The sequence below is a fragment of the Rissa tridactyla genome, chromosome 6 (assembly GCF_028500815.1).
Source record: "Rissa tridactyla isolate bRisTri1 chromosome 6, bRisTri1.patW.cur.20221130, whole genome shotgun sequence".
Classification (NCBI taxonomy): domain Eukaryota; kingdom Metazoa; phylum Chordata; class Aves; order Charadriiformes; family Laridae; genus Rissa; species Rissa tridactyla.
This window is the reverse complement of record NC_071471.1, coordinates 14,882,912-14,904,342: the sequence shown is the minus strand read 5'-3', so window position 1 is coordinate 14,904,342 and position 21,431 is coordinate 14,882,912. Positions and strand designations below refer to the sequence as shown.

At 41.4% G+C, this 21,431-nt stretch overlaps 1 protein-coding gene across 2 annotated transcripts in view; it reads right to left on the bottom strand.

Moving 5' to 3' along the window:
- Window positions 1-21,431, bottom strand: part of RYK (receptor like tyrosine kinase) — a 64,124-nt gene that overhangs the window by 25,124 nt on the left and 17,569 nt on the right. Inside the window, exons 2-9 of one of the 2 annotated variants that reach the window (XM_054206098.1) lie at window positions 19,693-19,814; window positions 17,861-17,960; window positions 16,550-16,684; window positions 14,168-14,224; window positions 12,106-12,250; window positions 8,421-8,521; window positions 5,388-5,522; window positions 1,841-1,927 (exon numbers count right to left, since the gene is read on the bottom strand). In XM_054206098.1, coding sequence (XP_054062073.1) covers window positions 1,841-1,927; window positions 5,388-5,522; window positions 8,421-8,521; window positions 12,106-12,250; window positions 14,168-14,224; window positions 16,550-16,684; window positions 17,861-17,960; window positions 19,693-19,814 — 882 coding nt within the window. The remainder of the gene's footprint in view (window positions 1-1,840; window positions 1,928-5,387; window positions 5,523-8,420; window positions 8,522-12,105; window positions 12,251-14,167; window positions 14,225-16,549; window positions 16,685-17,860; window positions 17,961-19,692; window positions 19,815-21,431) is intronic. The other variant, XM_054206099.1, reaches the window with a different exon arrangement.

Below are 21,431 nucleotides of genomic sequence, written 5' to 3'. Positions count from 1 at the left end.
TATGAGAGCAACTGTCACCCTGAATCTAGGGATGCCCAAGAGGATGTGCAAGAGGAAAGAGCAGGAAAAGCGACAGCAGCAAATCCTCACTGTTCAACCCTCCGTGAATCCCATCAGCAGAGGCACAACCAGTTGTCCCAGAGCACAGATCAGGCTTTGCTGGCTGACTCGATGCTGAGACAGATTTACTCACAGGTTACCCTCCTGCTGCTCACAAAACACCCCTTCACTGCTGGTACCCATCCCACCATACCAGAGCCAGCTGATTAGGAGGTGAGGATTTGTTAGGCAGGAAAGGAGGCTAATTTCACTCTGCCTCTGTTGATTACTCACAGCTGGTACCTGGCTCAGAGTACTGAAAGTCAAACCTTTTAAAGTTATCAAGCATTAGAACAGGCTGCCCAGGGAAGCAGTGGAGTCGCCATCCCTGGAGGTATTTAACAGATGGGCAGACGTGGTGCTGAGGGACATGGGTTAGTGGTGGGTTTGGCAGTGTGAGGTTGATGGTTGGACTCAACGATCTGAAAGGTCCCTTCCAACCCCAACAATTGTATGATTCTATAAGTTCAACATATTTTGTTGGAGCAGCAGGTATGGTGTGGGACACTGACCTGTCTTCACTGCCAAAGCACACCATCCTGCTGGGCCTACATCAAGAACAACGTGCAGCTGAAGAATGCAAAAGCACCCATGCCACCCCCTTTTTAGCTACTTTTATTCCAAATCAAGTTGACTTTAGGAAATTCCTCCCCTTGAAGTGAGCATGAATCCTTTTCCAAGTGGTTTTCCCATAAACTTTTTTGCTATTATTACAAGCATCCAATTACCAAGAATAATAGGTTACTTTCTTTAAGCAATATGTTTTTCTTAAAAAGGTCCAGAATAAATGGGCAGCAGAAAGATTCAACGACAACAACAAAAAAAGTCAGCAGCTTCACCAATCCCCCCCTTCCTCTTTAAAATTAGTATCGTTAAAAATTACTAGCCAGGCAAAAAAAAAAAAAAATTTAAAACAAGCTGACATTCTTATAGAAGCCTAATTTTTTTTTTTTTTAAATTAAGGAAGTTGTAAGATGAAAAACTAGGGGCAATAATACAACCAACTGAAATGACAAAAATAACTGGTGAAGCGGTACAGCTGTAGTACTGTACAGGGAATTCAGCAGAACTGTTGTGAGCTACTAGAGAACTCTTAAAATTATGAGTGTACAGGAAGGGATATGTGTAGGATACACATAATATATATAGGATAACATGGTTTTCATCTATACTTAACTTCTTGTTTAAGTCTACCTATCACGATTTAAATCACTCCAAGAACATATTTCTTATACAAATATAAAATGTATTTCTGTTGTTCAAATTAAGCTCTAAAATGATAATTCTCATGTTTCAATAGCCAAGTTCAAGGACGGCAGAAACTATGCTTTATCTTTTGTACAGCCATGTAAGTTGATAAAAGATTTTTAAGATGTATTGCAGGTGCTTTTTTCCAGCAATTTGCAAGGGGAAAGGCTGGGGATGGAAACAACAATAACATGCGAGGAGGAAAAAAATTTTTTTTTTTTTTTTTTTTACTTAGAAGAATAATAAGCAAAAGTATTCAAGACGCAGTAACTGAAGGCACTGGTGGAGAACACACACATTTTTCTTCCATATAAGATTTCTGTTCTCTCTGGCTGAAGGCAGCATCCAAATTGCTTTTGCTTTTTAAGCAGTAGAAATTTGCATGTTTTGGAGAGGAGGGGTTTATTTTTAAAGCCAGATTTGCTACACTCAGCATGCACCACAATCCAAACAACTGGACACAATACAACAAACCTCCTTTATGTAAACGTACCTTTAACAGTTTTGACAAAAACTTGTTTCTCTTTACTGGGGTCTTTTTCTTCTATTAGAATCCCATGGAAAATGCGCCCAAATGTGCCTACAAAGAGAACATACAATTAGTAAGTATTATATGGTTAAAAATACACTGATAACATGAACAGAATTTAATATCTATTAAGAAAACACTACCTTAAAATGATTCAGCACAGCAGAAAGTTAGGAACAACGGCCGTTAAGGAGTAAGTCCCAAATGCCCTATTAAACCAACAATATACAACCCAACCACCTCTCCAGTACCAGGTAGATTCAGAACTATTTGCAGTAAATGCTGAAAGTTTAGATAACTAAAAATTAAGGGGATAAACGTCAGAGTGAACTAATGACAGCAGCAGAATCCAGTTAAATTGAGTATCGATCCTGATGATGGGTTTATTTGTGGCATTTCAGTCTGTCAAATGTCTGCAGTAAAAAACTCCAGCTCCATCCTTTGCTCGTCCAGCAGATCTGGAATTGTCCAGTGGGAATGTTTCTCACAAAGATGAAATTTTTTTGGAAGTGTTCACAGGGAAATACTGGTTTCAGCCAACCAGTTTGGAAAAAAAAAAAAAAAACACCACCACAAAACAGTATCTTATTATTGAAATGTTTCACCTCAGCTGGAAGGTGTTGGGTTTGTTGGGGTTTTCTTCCAGTCTCTCCAACATTTTTCCATTCACAAAGTTTTAACGAAGCTATTACAGGAAGAGGAGCTGCATTAAACAGCTGGAGTAAGAACAACTGCAGCATGGTAGCACACACAGAATTAACTTTTTATACCACTCAGTGTGGCAACACTTTTCTGTCACGCTATTACTGTGGCACCAACATGTGCATCATCTTCATACAGTCTGTTCATACATTGCAGCCCCTTCCCATTGATAAGGCTGAAAGATCTTTGATAGGGATTGCCTGAGCCAGTTGTACATCTTCTGGCATGAAAGGTGGGTCTCTTTTGGTTTCTGAATACTTAACTTGGTTTCTGAAGACAGTGCAACACTTCTATTGTCTACCCTGGGACTGCAAGTAAACTGCAAGACAGGGATCTTCAAATAGATTTAAATAATCAAATGTTTAAATAATCAAATAGATCAGACATTAGGAAGAAGTTCTTTACACTGAGGGTGGTGAGACACTGGAACAGGTTGCCCAGAAAGGTGGTGGAGGCCCCATCCCTGGAGACATTCAAGGCCAGGCTTGATGGGGCTCTGAGCAACCTGATCTAGTTGGAGATGTCCCTGCTCACTGCAGGGGGGTTGGACTAGATGAACTTTAAAGGTCCCTTCCAACCCAACACATTCTATGAGTCTATGAAATTGTAGTCTCATTAAGAAGCAATTTAACTAGAGACTACAGGCGACTATAAATACACAGCACGTTATTTTGCAGTAAACTAAAACCCTCCTGTCTTGGTTCCTGAAGACATCATAGGAGTGCCTTAAACACATATTTCCAACACACAGATATACGTAAAAGTCAAAAGGAAGATAGCATCTTGTACTGAAACATGTTATGGTATCAAGCTATTTATCAACAGCTGGAATTAAAGAGAACGGGGAAGCACGTGAAAGCAGTTATGACTAGAAAGTAATTTTCATGCAATCCAGTATTAGACACAGTAAGACTGTAACACAGTACTTCTGTATGGTCCACGGTTTAGGATTTTCGTTTTGATTGCTGTTTTTTCTTAACAGTCCCCTGAAAGGCTCCTATCTTAGCAGGAATTATACATCAGTGTGCTATAACATTTAGAGACAGCTCTGTGAACACACTACTTCTGCCTCGCTCTCCTCCGGGCTCCTTACAGATGATGCCGTTTGTATTCCAGACCGGACATCTAAGCCATTTCTTTGCTTCACCAGAAAACAGTAAAGGTCCACTCACTGTTAACATCTGCTCCATTTGCTAACGCGTTGCTATTTTGTTAGAAATATTTTTTTTTTTTTAAGACACCTACATTTTTGTCTTACATTTAGTACAATACGAGCTTGAAGCGGGTTCCGAACCAGGCACTGCACAAGCCCAGCAACACAAGAGGCCCCCACGGATCCCTCTTCCTTTGCGCACTCTCAGACCTGGTGCTTTGTATTTGCCAACCGGTTACACCACAGCAGAACCATAATCTCCTAAATTAAAGTTATTAGTTTATGTTATATTAGTTTAAGTTATGGAAGCTACTTGAAGCTTATGATGAATCTCTGGCCAAGAACTGTAAAATATGTTTAAGTTCCATTGGCAGCACTTAGGAATTCTTGCAAGTTTTATGCAAACCTTTCTATTACTTGCTTCTTCCTCTCTGAAGCTCATTTGTTCTTAGGTGACAGAGGTTCAGCTCCGCTACAATCCTGAAACTAGAACTGATGATTGTTCATCAGGATCTGTCTTCTAGACCCCTGACTACCTTTTGAAGGTTTTGACAGACTCAAATAACAGCAGGAGGCCAAGAAATAAGATCCCAGCATTAATTGGGGCCACGTCGCATTCAACAGCCATTTAAGCCGCATCTCGCAGAACGGGGCAGCCCAGCCCTGTCACTCGGTGCTAAACACCTAAAGCTGCGGCACTGAGTCACTTCTCGTCATCGGGTGACTCCTAACATCACAGCTACAGGCAAGAGACAGCACAGAGGGACACAAAGCACACCGCGCACGCGAAGGAAGCTTCTTTGTAGAACCGACGTTGGAGCTGAGCCCAAAACTACCCCCTTAGAGATTCAGAGGCACACATTAAATGGGGAGTGTTAGCATCCTCACATTGTTTTTCAGACAGTAACGCAAAGCATTTAGCAGTTCTACCTCTGAAGGCCGAGAACCTCACATCTCTAGTTTTGGGAAGTTTAATTTCTCATGAGCCTCAGGGAATACAGACAGTGTGTCAGCAGTAAGGGTAAATATTTAGGAGTTTTTGTCATTAAAGTCTATTTCCCAAATTCAATTTCAACAAGAACCAACTAATGTTGTGCAGGAACACTTCTAAGGTAAACATTAAACAAGACAAAAGAATCAGGTAATCTCCGAATTTTTCATATCGGAGCTGCAAATGTTGCATCTGATGATTAGATTTCCAAATCCGAAGCTATTAAATTCAGTATGTTTAGACAACTGAGGTTTCTGGGGGCTTTGGGAATTTTTTTTGATTTATTTATTTTTTCTTAAGAGAAGCTCTCCTGCAATAACTTACAGAAGTGAGTTACTTTGCCACTCACAGCTCCAACTGATTACCTCATTCCTTAGCCATCTAACCCTTTCCTTTATTTAAAGGATCAGATTATTAAGACAGAGAAGCTGAATGATTTACTGAGCATGATTAACGACTCCCCCGTTCTAACGAATTCTCAAACTGCTTTCCCCACCCCCCCACCACCCCAAATGCAAACATCATTCATCATTTTTCTCCTCCTCCAAAGTTACAAAGCTCAGAAACGTCATCCATGAGTAATTTCAGAAAAATCCAGCTATTAAAAAAAATAATATGTATATACACCATGTTGTAGTGAACAAGCATCCGAGTCCTGTACGTACCTTCTTGGAGCACATCTTTTAGAGTTATCCTCTCCCTGGAGATGGCTATGTCCTTCACTTTAGCTTTTGCTTCCATTAGAGTGACACTTTTAAGATCATTCTTCTCTATCCGTAACGTAGGATAACCTGAGGAGCCAGCAGAGCCAAACAAACCAATATAAATACCCTTACAATGAGAACACAAGCACATTGCTTCACCTCAGCACCACCTACAGGTACAAAGACACACAAGCAGCATGTACTTAAAAAGATTATAAAGATTATATATTAATCTTAAAAAGATTATAGTATTAAACAACAAACACAAGAGAAGTCACGTGAATATAACAATCCACAGCAAAAAAGTCACACAGGAATTCTAGAGAGTATCATGTAATCAAGTCTCATTATTAACACCAAGTAAATAAAACTCCTCCTTACGTAATGAAGCTGATTAACACGGCACTGCACTTCCCTGCCAACGCGGAAATAAAGATGACGGCTGGAGACTGTTAGAGAAGACTTGTTGGAGTGTGGAAGATGCCTGACCCCAGCAGCACAGAACCAAAACTACCAGTGCCCTCTTCTGGCACTTCTAGACATCTAGATACACTAATCTAGTCATAAAGATCTGAGTATTTTTGCACAAGTTTATGAATCACTAGAGAAAAAGCTTGAGAATTACTTTGATGATAGTTTTTTTTTTTTTTAATCTAAACTTTACTGAAAACAAGATTAATATGATTGCGGAAGGACTAAGAATGTTCTTCCTGTTTGTTTTGTGCAATCTTTTTTCTTCTTATATTCGTTTTCCCCTGTGCTACTAGGGGTGTCCCATAACAGCTAAGAGACATTCTGAAACAACACAGACTGAACAGATCTAACAGGTCCCACTTAGGCATAGCGGCCACCACGCTCGCCCAGGTCAGGAGGGTTTAACCATCACTATGGGCTTGGTTTCTAGGCCACCTTCATGACAAGTCCTCCTCTCCCCTTTTGCCAGAGGCTCACTAATTAGTTTCCAGGGGTCATATTCAAATTAACCAAACAGTTAATAGGACATCAACAGCAGAATGTGATCTGGGATAAGAGATGGAAAATAAAAAGTCTGGGAGGGGACGTCAGGTGGCAAGAGGGAAAACCAGCTCAAGAATTAGTTGTATGATAAGGTCTCTTCCAAACTCTGTGGAAATGACTTTTTAAAATATATACATTTATTTATATTTTAAAATCAATGATTCCACTAAATAAATTTTAAAGGCAGTTTTTTTGCAAGGGAAAGATGAAATCAGGTGGAAAAAAAGAAGACACACATGCACCCTTTTTTTTTTTTAAAGGAGACATAGTACAATTTAGAAGAAAGCCAAAACTCTCCCAAAGTTGCAAGAGTTCAGTCTTAGGTAAACACCTGCTTCCACACGTGAGGAGGAAACAAGAAAACACAGTAGGGCTGAACAGTAATCACAACATTTGTGCAGTGCTCCCTCATGAATTGGGATCCTCTGTATCACTACTAGCCACAGCAGAAGAAGATGGGGGAGATTTTTGGGTCTTATTGGTTGCTTTAAAAAGAAAAGTCAATTCATTGTTTTTTGGGTTTTGTTTTTTTTTTTACCTAGCTCTAAATAAAGGATCTACATTGACATTCCTACTCACTAAATCACCGAACAGTCTCTTCAGGCAATTAATAAAAAACTATTGAGTATTATAGGCTGAGAGAGTTGGAGGGGTTCAGCCTGGAGAAGAGAAGGCTCCAGGGAGACCTTAGAGCAGCTTTCCAGTATCTGAAGGGGGCCTATAAGAAAGCCGGAGAGGGACTTTTTACAAGGGCATGTACAAGGGGTAAAGGCTTCAAACAGAAGACAACAGACTTAGATTAGGTATCGGGAAGAAATTTTTCACTGTGAGGGTGGTGGGACGCTGGCCCAGGTTGCCCAGAGAAGCTGTGGCTGCCCCATCCCTGGAGGTGTTCAAGGCCAGGTTGGATGGGGCTTGGAGCAACGTGGGCTGGTGGGAGGTGTTCCTGCCCAGGGCAGGGGGTCAGAATAAGATGATCTTTAAGGTCCCTTCCAACCCAAACCATTCTGTGATTCTATGATTACGGAAGAATAAAAATCACTGGTGGCAGATGAAAATAGGAGCCTTTTAATTTTCACTTTCTGAAAAGCTCAGGAGCACCAGGGTACTATTTCGGCTTGGCAGTTCCCCCTCTATTGAGAAAGACAGCAATTTGAGTTTAACAGAAAGACTGTTTGTTCCTCTGGCCAGGCTACCCATTTTTTCCTCGCTTTGTGATATAAATCCTTACCTCACTTTAGATCTTTTAAAGCAGGCTCTTCAGCAGTAGCTTAAGCCGATTGAGTTTGGGAGTCCTGCCTCCCTCCGAGGCTCAGCCATGCAGACCCACAGCCTCTAAGCACCACTCTTGGTGCTCACAGAGCCAGGCTACCAGCCAGTTCAGAGACCAGAGGCAACCAAAAGCCCATCACTCTACCAAAGAGGGCGGTTTTGGGCTGGCTCAGCTCCCTGAATCATCTTGCAGTGTAAGTCCCAGCACAAGGGAAAGGCTCGTGCTCAGCCCAATGAGACTGAACTGCCAAGGAACAGCACACGTGCGTCTCTACACTGTCCGGCTTCCCTACAGTCTAAACAATCCCATCCCTGCAGTGACACCATATGGAGGGATATGCCTCCATTAGAGGACAGACAATAATTTTTTGGAGTAAGCATTCTGCAGATAATAAATACCTCCAGTAATTATAGAATTAACACAGAACATAGCTAGCATCAGTCTATCACAGAGCATATAAAACACCGCCACCTTTCCTTTTAATTCACTGCTCTTTTTAACTATTTAATGTTCTTTCAAGCAAAGCTGTGAATAAAGAGAAATCATGGATATATCACCCTTGTAAAGCTTTTTCCCCCATTCATTTCCTTTGCAGGTTGCAGCAACAAGATGAAGAGACTAATCATTGAGATCTCTACCACCAAATACTCCAGTGGTGCCCAAGAGGGTCTGTTGCAAAGGTCTGTAATTAGATTAACACTTACTGGTTACTGGCGTTGCATTGTTTGGTGTGTCAGCTCGCAAGTACTGTGTCGTCTGTGTGGAAGGTTGGGATAAACCTTGTGAGCTACTGCTGTCACTAATGCTGTTTTAAAACAAAAATGGACATGAACATGACTGCTTGCCACTGTATAGATTCAAAATTAACGTATCGAAGTTAAAACCAGAAGATTTTCCAGGCTAGACTTTGAAAAAAAAAAATGGCATTTTTAAAGTCTCTCACACATTAGAATGTATTTCAGGTAGCACAAAAATCTTATCACTTTCGAGTGTGCACAACTTCCTCCTCTTTGTTTTGCAGAATTTGCTCTGTTTTCCAGTATTTTTTCCCCACTTTCGAAAAAGTCAAGGTGACAAAACATTTATTGCAAGAACCACCCTGTCATGCCAGAAACAACAAAATTGTTATATTCCAGAGAGGATATTTATGCATTTCTTTCGTGGTACAAACATCCCACTGACAATCTATGATTATAAAGGTTGAAAGCAGCAGCCTGAGCCAAAAAGAGAAGGACCCGTAACACCCTGCAAAGCTGAACTAGCTGTTTCAGCCAGCCATCTCCTCTCTGGGCATGCCAGCCGCTCGCTCTGTCGGCTGCCCTTTAGTTCCCATGCTGCAGCAAATACCCAAAAGATATTCCCTCACTCACTGCTGCAAACAGTTGTTTGCCCTATAGCACTGTACCTGTCTCGCTCTCGTTTACAGCCCAAACTGCCCTCACCTACTTTGTCATTCCTCTCTCCAGGGATACTTGTTGCCCCTTCCAGGGCCACCTACAACCTGTTTTTGAGATATTTCCTTTGGGTAGAAGGAGCTACACATGGTGTTCAAAAGACAGGGAAATCACAGCTTAAACTGTAGCAGGATGTTTTCCATCGTATTCTCATAGAAAAAAATCCTACAGAGAGAGCTGTAAAGCCTAAGAAGAGGTGAGAAAGTTTGCAGGGACATGCAGTACTTGTTACTAGCCCAGATGTCAGGGCCAGAAGAAGCTTTTTTGATGTCCCTCCCAAACACATACAAACATCCCCTCCCTTTTTTGAAACTTAAAAGCTTCTCCACTTCTGCTGACTGCATCGGGAGAACAAAGAAGAGATTGTTTTGGGGTATAACCCTCTGTCTTGCCAAATAATCAACATTCCTTTTGCTTCTTGGGCTGCTATTGAGTGCCGACCGAGCAGCGCTAGCCATCCTTGTAGGATTTTTAGACATGCTTGGTGATGCCTCAAAAAACCAACCTGTTAGTTTTGAAGCAAGACCTCCTCTAAAAAAAAAAACAAGAAATCCAAGTCATCTCTTTCCCATCATACCATAATCACAGATGCACCTACTGAATTTATTCTTTAAAACAGAATCTACTAATTCTCACAAACCAAACATCAAGCTTACTGATTTATAGCTGGCCTCCACCTCTCTCTAGAAACCTTTCTGAAAGTCATTCCCACATTCACTGTCTTCCAGGTATAGCGTTCCAGCACAGTGTTTAGCACGAGGTTAAAAGCCACCGTTGGTGGTCTCGCTACTCCACTTTAACTTCCTTTAGAGTTTTTGAATTCATATTCTCCACTGCTGGCAACTTGTTACTGCTTATTTTAACCATTCACACTATTGCATCTACAAGCTGCTTCAACACGACCCACTCTCCAGCAAATTCCCCGGGAAGAAGGGTCCTGGCACAGTCATTGCACCAAACAAACGTGGAACTTGCATTTCGTTTTCCTGCTACGTCTGGAAACTCCTTTTGTAATTTGATCACCTACTGGCCCTATAGATTTCCTTGGCTGGCTTCCTGCTGCAGGCAAGTTTGAAAAAGGAATTATTCTTTTTATGCCTGTTGCAAGTTTGAAAAACTACCTTTTTGGTTGGCTTCGTTCTGGTTTTTGGGTTTAACTTGCTCATGATTGTGAGCTTTCTTGGTTTTCTCACTTGGATACTACGTCAGCTTTTTGAAGGATGCCTTCTTGCTTTTAATAACCTCCATTATCCCACTGTTAAGCCACGCCAACTTTCTTTGGCACTTTTTCAAGGGCCTTTGATAGGAGGTATGCAAGCATTTGCTCTGAACTTTCAATACAATGTTCTTAAATAGTCCATGTGCAGCCTGTAAACTCAACTGCCTGGTTTTAGCTTCCATTTAACAACCTTCCTCATTTTTATTTAGTTCTGGTTTTGAAATTAAGAGCAACAGCAGTGGTTTTGTCACCTCTGTTGCTCCTGGGAGGTCGTTAAGCCTAATGACATCATCATCTTCAGTTCAGAGCCCCTTTACAGCAATGTTTTGAGCTTGTTATTCAAAACCAAATCAAAAGTTGTTTCTCTCTCACAAGTTCCTTGACTCGTTGCTACATCAAGCAGTCACTGATCATAAGTAATGCTACTGCATAACACTGGGGCTAAATTACAACACTGAATGAGTTTCTCAGCCGAGCACTGGAACGTCTCTAATACCCACAAACCAGAGTATTAGCATTAGATTAATTTTTTAGCTTGTATCTCCACAAAAATCAAGTACAATGGAGTGGATGAAAGGACACTTGATCACACTGCTAGGCTGAGACAGTCTCTCAAAAACTCAGAGATGACACTATTCACACACTCTATAAACGTAACGCTTTTCCTTTCTGAAGTAAGGCAAGCTGCCCATCCTTTAACACCTCCTATTGATTAAAAACTCTCAGTAGACAACTAGGCACAAATGAATTGAGGGAAAACTGACAAGTCATTTGTTAGATAATCAGGCCTTGAGAAACCATTATGACTTACTACACTGACACTCCCCAAAACCCAAGTGGTCTGGGGACATCAGAGGAGTAAATGGCAGGAGGAAAACCAGCAAGAAACAGATGAATGGATAGAGAGGAAGATGAAAAGACAGAGCTCCTCTGAGGGGCTGCAGGCAGGAACAGAAACAGTTCAAGACATCCTTTCAAGAGGAGTGACCACCCACAGGCCCGAATGTTTTCCAAAGTATTCAGTTCCAAAACTCCCTGCTGCTGAACAGTTGCACCTGATGCAGAGCCTTCACCCAGCCTCAGCAGAGCCTCGCTCCACCTGCTTTCTCAGCCCCCCTTCCGCCTCCATGTTTAATCCCCACTCGGCTGACCGCAGTGCCCTTGGGTTCACATTACAAGTCCTTCTCACATGCATGTGGCCAATTTTGTTTTTCTGGATTGAAAATACATTTGGGAGACACCCACATTTTCAGCTTTATAACCAACCAGTTGTAATCCCCAGACTTTACCCTAAGGCCAAAGTGAATCCTGGTAAATCAATCAAAATAGAGAAAACTGAAATTCAATCTCCTGTACAAGTCAGTAAAAAACAAGTATTTTCAGTGTGCCCAGTATCTATCAATTTTTCTTTCAACCCTGACAATCCCTATAGATCTGATTCTGTCCAAATTTCCCCACTGTGTGTCCTTACACACAACTATTTTGGCAAAAACCCAACCACCACAACCCTCCCACCCCATAAACACCTGAGCACCTGCAACTGCTGCCTTCTGCAGTATAGCACTTAGTACAACACTGGACAGGTAGTAAGTGTTACAGCTTGACATCAAAAACAGAAATGGCAAGCTACTACGAAGTGCTCACTTTGAGACCAGAACTCCCACAAGTCTGGGTAAACGTCTCCCAAAAATGCACTTGAACAACGTGAACACGTACCTGTCATCCAACTCTATCCTTTTCATGCTGTGGAGATGCAAGACAGCTAATATTATTGCCACCAGGAATATAACAGCACAGCACACGCCTACACTGATATAAAACACACGGGTAGAAGTGGTGGGAGCTGCGTTTACAGGATCGACTGAAATAGAAAGGTGAAAAGTTACTGAAACTTTCTCAAAAAAAAAACCCCAAAAAACAAAACAAAAGAAAAAACCCACCAACAAACCCGACAACAAACCACATGTTCTTAGTTTCCAGCAGGCTGACACAGCAGGAGGGCAGTGCTGCTGTCCCCAGACTTGCCCCCATGCCCTGCCACCCAGGTCTGGGAGCAGGAGCCAGCCTGCCAAGGCAGACCACGGCAACCCCCAGAGTGGACACTGCAGCTCCTGCTGCAGCAAAGCAGGGCAAGGCCCAGCAAGCCACACCATGCCTCCTCTTATTTACTGGGACAACAGGAAGGTTCCTGCTGAAGGATAAAAGCTAACCAGGAATCTCCCCAAACAGTCTTGTTGTTCCTGCTGGTTCCATCTCACACAACCCCTCAACTCTCCTCCATGGCTCCCATGCTGCAGACACAGTAGGAACATGGACAAACGCAGCCTCCAGCTCAGCTGAGCCCCAACGCGACAAGTGGCACAGACTTGCTGGTTGGGGCTGGAAGAGCTGGAGTCGCCTGCACACCAGGACACACACCAACACAGTAAATAAAACAAGACTATTGCCTCGGTGCAGCGTGATAGCAGTGCTTACTCACTGACGGAATGTACCAGAGTGCACAACTTCAGCTTCTACTCTGCCCCGGTGAGGCCACACCTGGAGAACTGTGTCCAGTTCTGGGCTCCCCAATTCAAGGATGGGGAACTACTGGAGAGTCCAGTGGAGGCTACAATGATTATCAGGGGAATGAAGCATCTCTCTGATGAGGAAAGGCTGAGAGACCTGGGTCTGTTCAGCCTCGAGAAGACTGAGAGGGGATGTCATCAATGCTCATCAATATCTGAAGAGTGGGTGGCAAGAGGATGGGACCAGACTCTTCTCAGTGGTGACAGGACAAGGGGCAACAGACACAAGCTGGAACATGGGAAATTCCATCTCAACATGAGGAAGAGTTACTTTCCTTTGAGGGTGGCAGAGCCCTGGCACAGGCTGCCCAGAGAGGTGGTGGAGCCTCCTTCTCTGGAGATATTCCAAACCCGCCTGGATGCCTTCCTGTCCAACCTGCTAAGTAACCCTGCCTTGGCAGGGGGTTGGACTAGATGATCTCCAGAGGTCCCTTCCAACCCCCGCCATTGTGTGATTCTCCTCCTGATTTTTGGATGTGATGGGTGGATTATGGCCCCCTGACCTGAGCCTTAAGGCAGCAGTGTCATCAGGGCAGTTAAGCCTCTTTCTCAAGAGCATCTCAACTGCAGTGAGTTTTAGGGCAAAACTCTGCAGTTGCACCTTGGCAGCAGAGGGCTGTCTGCTGCACTGGCCTCCAGCGGGTGCCAAGAGCAACACGGGCAGAGGGACTGGAGGCACAAAAGACAGTAGCCCTTGCCATCTCCAATTCCAAATGATGCATTGTGGAGAACAATTACCCTGGAAGAGACAGCAGGTGGTAAAGAGAAAACCAAGCAATGCGCTCCAAAAGTATTTTGGCAAAAATGTTTACATTTTGGGTAGTACAGAGGCTGAGCACAATCAGTCCGTGATATTTCTAGTTAGAAGAGGAGTGAAAGAAACTACCTCATTGTATTCACTCAATACTGACATGTTAAAACAGCAAACCAGACAGGTTCCAAAGTCAAGGAAATAGATCAGAGTCACGTACAGAAACCAGAGCCCCTAAGACATGATATAAAAAGTTGTTAGGAGACTTGGAATAGGTTTTTCCTTCTTCACTAGTCTATATTCCCAGTTAACACAACTAATTACAAAAAATCCTACTAAAATACTGGGTAAAGCATAAGCTACCTAGGGAGTGTCTTCATAGGGAAAGCTGTGGAAACACAAAGAACGTCACAAGTTTTTTGTTTTTTACACCTGAAGTTGTATGCTCAGAATTACTTACAGAGAGCCTTGCTGCTGTTTTTATCAGATGTTGGAGATTTTACTTCTGGTTCAAGCTCTAAACAGATGAGAGAAAACCATTAAGTTTGTTACACATTTATTATTGTAGCTCATCACAGGAAGTCAATTGCCTCATTTGTGGAAAAACAAATCTGCTTTTCCAAATACGTAAGTTGACTTAAGGACTATAGCTGTCTCTAGATTTCCATTTTAAATACACAACCACTGTATAATAGCAATCACACTTAGGACACACGGGTGAGATGTATTTCACCACTAATACACACGTCCATTGAGGCCACGATTCAACCCACTGAATCCACCTACCTCCAAAAACCCTCCAGCTTGTCCACCAAAGTCCAAAGCAGCAGACAGTAGGAAGAGGAGGTGCAGAGTATGTGAGTGTACACTAAGACACTAAACAACAAAGACCTCATAGAATCAGTTACTTACAGGACAGAAAATAATTTCTTGAATGTTCCATCACTACACTGACCTTTTGGAAGAAATTCTGGCTCCAGCCTAGTGCTACTCATCCTAGGAAGAAGTTAGAGATGCAGCCACAGGCAACTGTGCCTTCTCAGCTGATCTACAGTCATGAGTGGTTTAAAACTGAAGGATGAAAGAGGTAATGCCTGATTAAATACTCATAAACATGGAACAAAAGGCACAAGAATTATACTCAAGTCCGTGTCTGAAAGCAGTCCTTTAGAAAGGGGATAAATCTTTATTAAGCTTACTACAAGTCTGGTCACTAAGAGAAGGCGTGCAAACCAAGGGAAAGCAGGCTGTGGAGATGACTTGAGCTGAACCTCACTGAGGATTCGCAGGCAGTTGAGGCAACAGAAGGGATTTCTGTGGCTGCAGAGGTGCAGTCCCATCTGCACATCCCCCTTCCTGCTCCCAGCTGTGAAGAGCTGCTTCCTCCCCAGCACAGCCCCTTCCGACTCCTTGGTAAGCCAGTTCAGCCTGATAAACTTGTGAAAAAAGTAATCTGGAAGAGGGAAAAATCTGAGAGTTTTTCTTTTTTCCCCCCCCCCCCCTTCCTTTTTTAAACTTTAGGAGGAACTATTACGAATGCCTTGAGCAAAACCGCTAGCAAGTTCCTGCCTATTTTTAACTTATGCACTAAATTAAATCAGAAATCCCCGGATGCTCTATACCAATCAACACACAAAGAAAGCCATTGACATTTTTATGAACCCACAGAAACATGATCTCTCTAAGAATCACTTCTGCATAATTAAGGAAGCAGCTCACACACACAGCAGGTAAATGTGTGGTGCCGATGGAAACCTCCTCTGCACATGCACAGCAGCTCAATAAGCTACGAACGCATAAACAGTGCTGACTTCCCCCACTTCGAACATTTGAAAAAATACCTAGGAAAACATGAAATAAAGGTAAAAGTGTCTTTCTTTCAAAAGATTATCAGCAAGACCTCCATTTCCACTAGAAAAAAAGATACACTTCAAATTAAGAACAATCCTCCTGTAACATCAATGCAAGGAACAGGAGTATCACAACATTATGCGCTAAAAAGCTAGGCTAGCTCTTTCACCCACACCTCCCAGAAGTTCATCCTTAGACACTCATACTCAAGAGAAGTGACAACTCCCCTCTGAAAAGCCAACTACTGTCCTCAAAGGCTCCAAGTAAACTGAAAAGTGCCAGAAGGAATACGTCAATAGAGAGGTGGCCATCCTCAAACACTGCCCAAGAAGAGGATACCACAGCTATTTTTAAGGATGGTACAGTTCTTGGGATTTTCCAAAACGACTTTCTTCTGATGCCTATGAAAATACTTCTAGGAAGCAGCAACAGGCGCTAGTAACGATCCAACAGCAAATTGTCCTTGCAGCTTCCCAAATCAAAACACAGAAGAGTCAATCTGGGATTTCTGAAGTCAGCATTATCTACCAAGATCATTTTGTACTCCAAGTCTAAAAGACTAACACCCACTTACATTCACTAAACAGCCAATTTTCAGTTAATTCCAATTTATAAACTAAGTAGATCTTGTTGGTAATTCTTAGAACAATTCAAATATCCAGAGCGGTGCAGTTTTGAGGAAACTAGTTTCCTCCTTCCTCTCTTGCCAGCAGAGAAAATACTTTTTGCTATATATATATATATATATATATATATATATATCTAAGAAGGTCAGTCAACGCAGCAGGACACTTGGGGAATTTGTTCATCCATCAGCTTCTGCTTTTACCAAAAGTCCCCATTCGTCTCTAAGAGCCAGAATTTTACCTGGTTTCTTTCTATCCTCTCCAACATTCACTCTCAGAAGCTGTTACTCACATACCTTCCCATCCTTTTTCCTATCATAGTTTAACACTAAAAGCTTTCTAATATTTGAAACTTAATATCTTACTCTTGTAGCACATTTTCCTTCGTTTGAAGTTTAAAACTGTGATGTTTTTTGATGAATTTGTTGTCAAGTTGAGCTGCATTAGTATTGTGACCTCAGAGTCAAGTCTACCAGTGCAGGAGAGTTCGACACGAAACACTGCAAACAGAAAACAAGGGGGCATTGCAATTAACTTTGAGCACTTCTCAGATGTTGTGGTGAAAGAACATTTAAGCGATAAGGGTCTTTTAAAATTGTTTATAATGTAAACTTTTAAACAACTTTAAGAAACGCTATTTTAGTCTTCATGCTTTGGAATTTCAGACAACTATTAAAGGCCACAGCTTTCAAATTAATTTATGCAAGTTATATTACAAGTTTACAGATTACTAAAACTGTATTTGCCAAAAAATGATCATTAGCTTTGGAATTAAAAGTGCTGTCACAAGAGAAAACGCCATTATCACAGGAAGCCAGAAAATTTTGTTTTCCCCTGTTGCCTTTTCAAATGTTATGAAGGTTTTCTCACAACCATTAAGTTTAAATATTTGGGTCTCTGCAAATCTTACTGGAAGCAAAGCTTAAATTAATATGACGTTATTTACTTTCTAGCTTATATACCACTACTATTTATGCCAACAGAGCAGACACAACAAGCCTAATCCCCCAGTGTCTGCTTTCACAAAAGAGTGGTACAAACCCAAAACATCAATATATATATTTCATTGCCCTTTGACTGTCTAACAGGGTACAAAGAACCACAGTTGAATGAGCAAGGAGCAACGATCATTTGCACATTGCCTGAAACAAATAAAGTTTTCTGCTATAAATGCTATGGAGGAGCTAACACGTATTCAAAATAGTTTTCTCAGTTGTAAACTTGCCATAAACACTAAAAAAACTATTTAACAATATGTTAAATATTAACAACTACCACACACTTTGAAATGTCATCTCTATAGGCTAGAGAAATTAAAAGGCGCGGATTTTAAAATCCATGCAAATGCTAACAATTACTGTTGAAAGGGAATGGGAACCTCGCATGTGTACATACACATAATAAAATCACATTTCCTTTACAGGAAAATCTCTATCCTCCAGTAAACAAGGGGAGAAAAATACGACTCTCAGACTAATACTCTCAATCTATAATACCCTTTTAGCAATGCCTTAACTGTTGCAGAAGGCCTGTGAACATATGATCTTTAATAGAGAACAAAACCTATTCTCTTACACGACACTACACACATTTTGGGGAAAAAAACCCGAAGTACCATCAGAAGGCATTATTAGTATCAGCACTAGCTGTGCATTTTTGGGGGGTGGGGAGTTTACCTGAAAGGGTGCGAGGAACTTCTCCTTGTAGAGAAATGTTGGCCTGGGGCATAGCCATAGCCATGGGATTATCTACCTGAAATCCCAGTTTATACTCAACCTGTAACAACAGTGGAGAGATAGAAAACATGTAAGAAATCTCTACAGTAGCAAAAATAAATGCTACATACCCTTTCATAATTCGTCTTGAAATTAAAACACTGTATCTTATTTTAAAGAACACTGGTGATTTTAGGTGCCCATATTCAAGGTTTCTTAGATGAAGTCTAAATATCAGACTTTTGTGGCAGTTCAAATTAAGAAAGCAAAAACAGAAGCCACTCTTGAAATCATTCTTGAAAATTTGGGGCAGAATTTAAAGTGCTACTCTATTAAAAAAAAACCACAACACCATAAACTTCACTTACCAATACTTTTAAACTTACTCGTTTAAAAGACAGTTTGTTAAAGCCATAGGAATTCAAGAAATTCTCCCCCCCTCTAGTCAGTTTTATAAACTACACAGCTAAAATTGCTTACAAACCGTCTATTCAACTATAGCCCAAATTCTGTTTCCACTTCAGAAGCTGATTCTGCAAATATTCATTAAAAAAAGTGTACAGGACCTATTGTAACTAAGTCAGAGACTCATTTTGGAAATTTATCCTATCCCTCCACACTCAATTGAATCAATTTGGTTTGACTTTGTTTGCCCCATTAGTTTCTTTTTTTTTTTTCTCCTTTCTAAAACATAATAGGATGCGTTTATGTTATCAATTTATTTTTCAGTCAAGGTGCTACAGGTAGAAACACAAGCCAGTTTCTGGGCTCCTATAAACTGCACTAGACCCATCCTACAGAGCTGGCAGAGAAGACATTGAGTGGGGCAATCACGATAGCGGAAGCAGGGCTACGCAGGCTTAAAAATTCCTATTCAAAATTCACAGCCAGGCCCAAGGAAACCCAGGGCAGGGACGGTGATGCAGGCAGCTCACAGCTGAAGTTGTAACAACAAGGAAACTCCTTCAAAGGTCCTATTCAAATGGCAAGTGACTGAACTGCCTGTGAAGGTGTAATACAGTATCAAGTAGGACTGGTTTGCACTGTACCCAAGTCAGTTGCAGGCCAAATTTCACATCTTGTAAGAAGTTACACCTCAAAGGGAAGAACACTGACAGAAGGAATCTCCTACTGCAGTCTTTCCTACTTAAGGACAGAAGAATAACCATCACCCAAGTTTAAAAAAAAAAAAAAAAAGAATGAACATCTGGCAAAGACTAAACAGATCATTTCATACACAAAAACAAGTTGTTAAGTAACTGGAAATCCTTCAAAATGTAAGAGCATACACAATCTTTATGACAGCTGTTGCTGCATGCTCCAGCCATGGTAATTAAGTGAAATAAAAATCCCTTTCCATTTAATCAGGGCTTGGTAATAATACACTAGATGCTACTTTTATAGGTTTTTCTCATCTCCAAACATATGTTTCTAGAAATCTCTAGCATACAAGTGCTCTACATTTGATTTCCAGAGGCTTCAGTTCACGACTGCCCCTTCTGTGTTCAATGCACCACCAGCAGAGATTCCACAGCTTGTATATGCATAGCTTGCCAGGAGCAAGAAGCATAAAACAGTTCAGAAGCAGCGCTTAACCTTTCCAAAACAGGAAAGGAACAGTTTGCATACATACAATCTTAACTTACTGCCTGCAATCATATAAATAATTCTTTTGCACCTAGTATACGCTAATTTCTGCAAAGACAAAGCCCACTAAGTTATAATAGTGGGTATTCACTACACAATACGGGTCAAGTATCAAGTACTCAAACACCAAAGTCATGCCTGCTTACCTTGGATTTTGCATGCCAGCTGAAGTTAAGATTGTTAGTCTCGCTGGGTATCAAGAGGTTGAAGGACAATGCATAGTGATTAACCACATCATTCCTCACGTAAGACAGCTCTGCATCAAGACCTGTAATGAGAAAGAAAAGAGTAAGACAAGGAAAAACAGGACCAGCGGTAACACACCAAAACAAACAACTCCCAGTACCACCAGCTCCGCTTGTATTTGAATGTTTAAGCAAATACTTCGAGTCCATGAACTCAATTACAGGTTTGGAGATTGGTGCTCATGCACGGCAATGTTAACAAGAGTGCTTCAAATTCTTAAAATGCAACAATTTCAGAGAGATGCTGCAGGCTAATAAACAGGCAAAAGTTGGAATGCAATGGAAGGAAACACAACTTTACAGACAATCCTCCAAAACAGTCATCACAGACCCTCCCCTGCCTGCTTCGGGGAATTACAGGTCCAGTTTTGCTGTTATTTACAACTGTGTACACTCAAGCCAAACTGCTTTGGATTATCAGCTTGCTAATTGCAGGTAGATCTTCCTGGAACAGCTCATTTCTCGAGACTGAGACACATAAGCACTAGGGAATTAACTTCAAGGTAATTAGACCATAACACAAAGCACACAGTCAGATGAAGAATGACATTTGTATACCAAGTGATACTAATATTTTATATGTCTACCCTTTCCTTTCCGAACACTTTAATAAGTCTAAAGAATCAAAAGACCCACAAAACTATTTATTACAGAGCACTAAAGTGCATTTTCCTAATTGAGACACGTACTCTGACATTAAAAGTATTGAAGCTGCCATTATCTTTTGCTGCACATATTCCAAGGTCACCCTGAAGACAGGGTAGGACCCTACAGTTTGCCCGGGGTGTCATTAGCAATTAGTGGTAAAGGAAGCACTACAAGTTAAGCCCCTTCCCTGCAGCTGTAAAATTAATCCCACCTCCGTAACCTCAGGACAAAACCATATTGTATTTGTAATCAATCCCATTTTTGTCTTGTCTCACACAGCTTTTCCTCCATCACTCCCAGGTAAATGCTATCCAGGCTCAGCAATATATCAACGCGCTAAGAGAACAACTGGGCAAATCAGACACAGGTGCACACTCCAAGCTGATCTATGCAGAGGGAACTGAGTTCAGTTAAAAGATTCACTGTACAATCGGGAACGTAGACAATAGAGTTATTTTTATTATGGCTAGAAAGTCAAGAAAACTGGAGAGACTGTGACTGGCTCCACGACGACAGCATTTAAGGTATCCTGAAGTTATTCCAAGAATCTAGGGAATCATGAGAGGTGTGGGTTTCGTTTTTCTTTTTAAGAAAGAAAAAAAGAAAATCAAAGATAACTATTAAACTGTGTAGTCAAGCTGCATTTGAAGAAAGGGAGAATTAGCTCAAGAGAAATAATTCTTCCTATTTAGTGCAAAGACTGGGCACAGATCAGTGCAAAGCGATAAGTGTTCTCTTATGCCAGAATGTGATTTAATCCACCTTGTTTTCACAAGATACAGAAACACAGCCAAGACATTCTTCTTTATTCTTCTTGCTGTTAACCACTTTTACTCCCTGCTGGCTCATTAGTGTCCTGAAACTCCATCAAAACCCAAGAGTGTATATAATCACAGATACTGGGGGGTGGCGAGGGGGAGAACCCTAGAGACTGGGTGCATGAAAGGAATCAACAGAATGGAGTAATCCCAGGGAGAAATGTTCTCACGCGA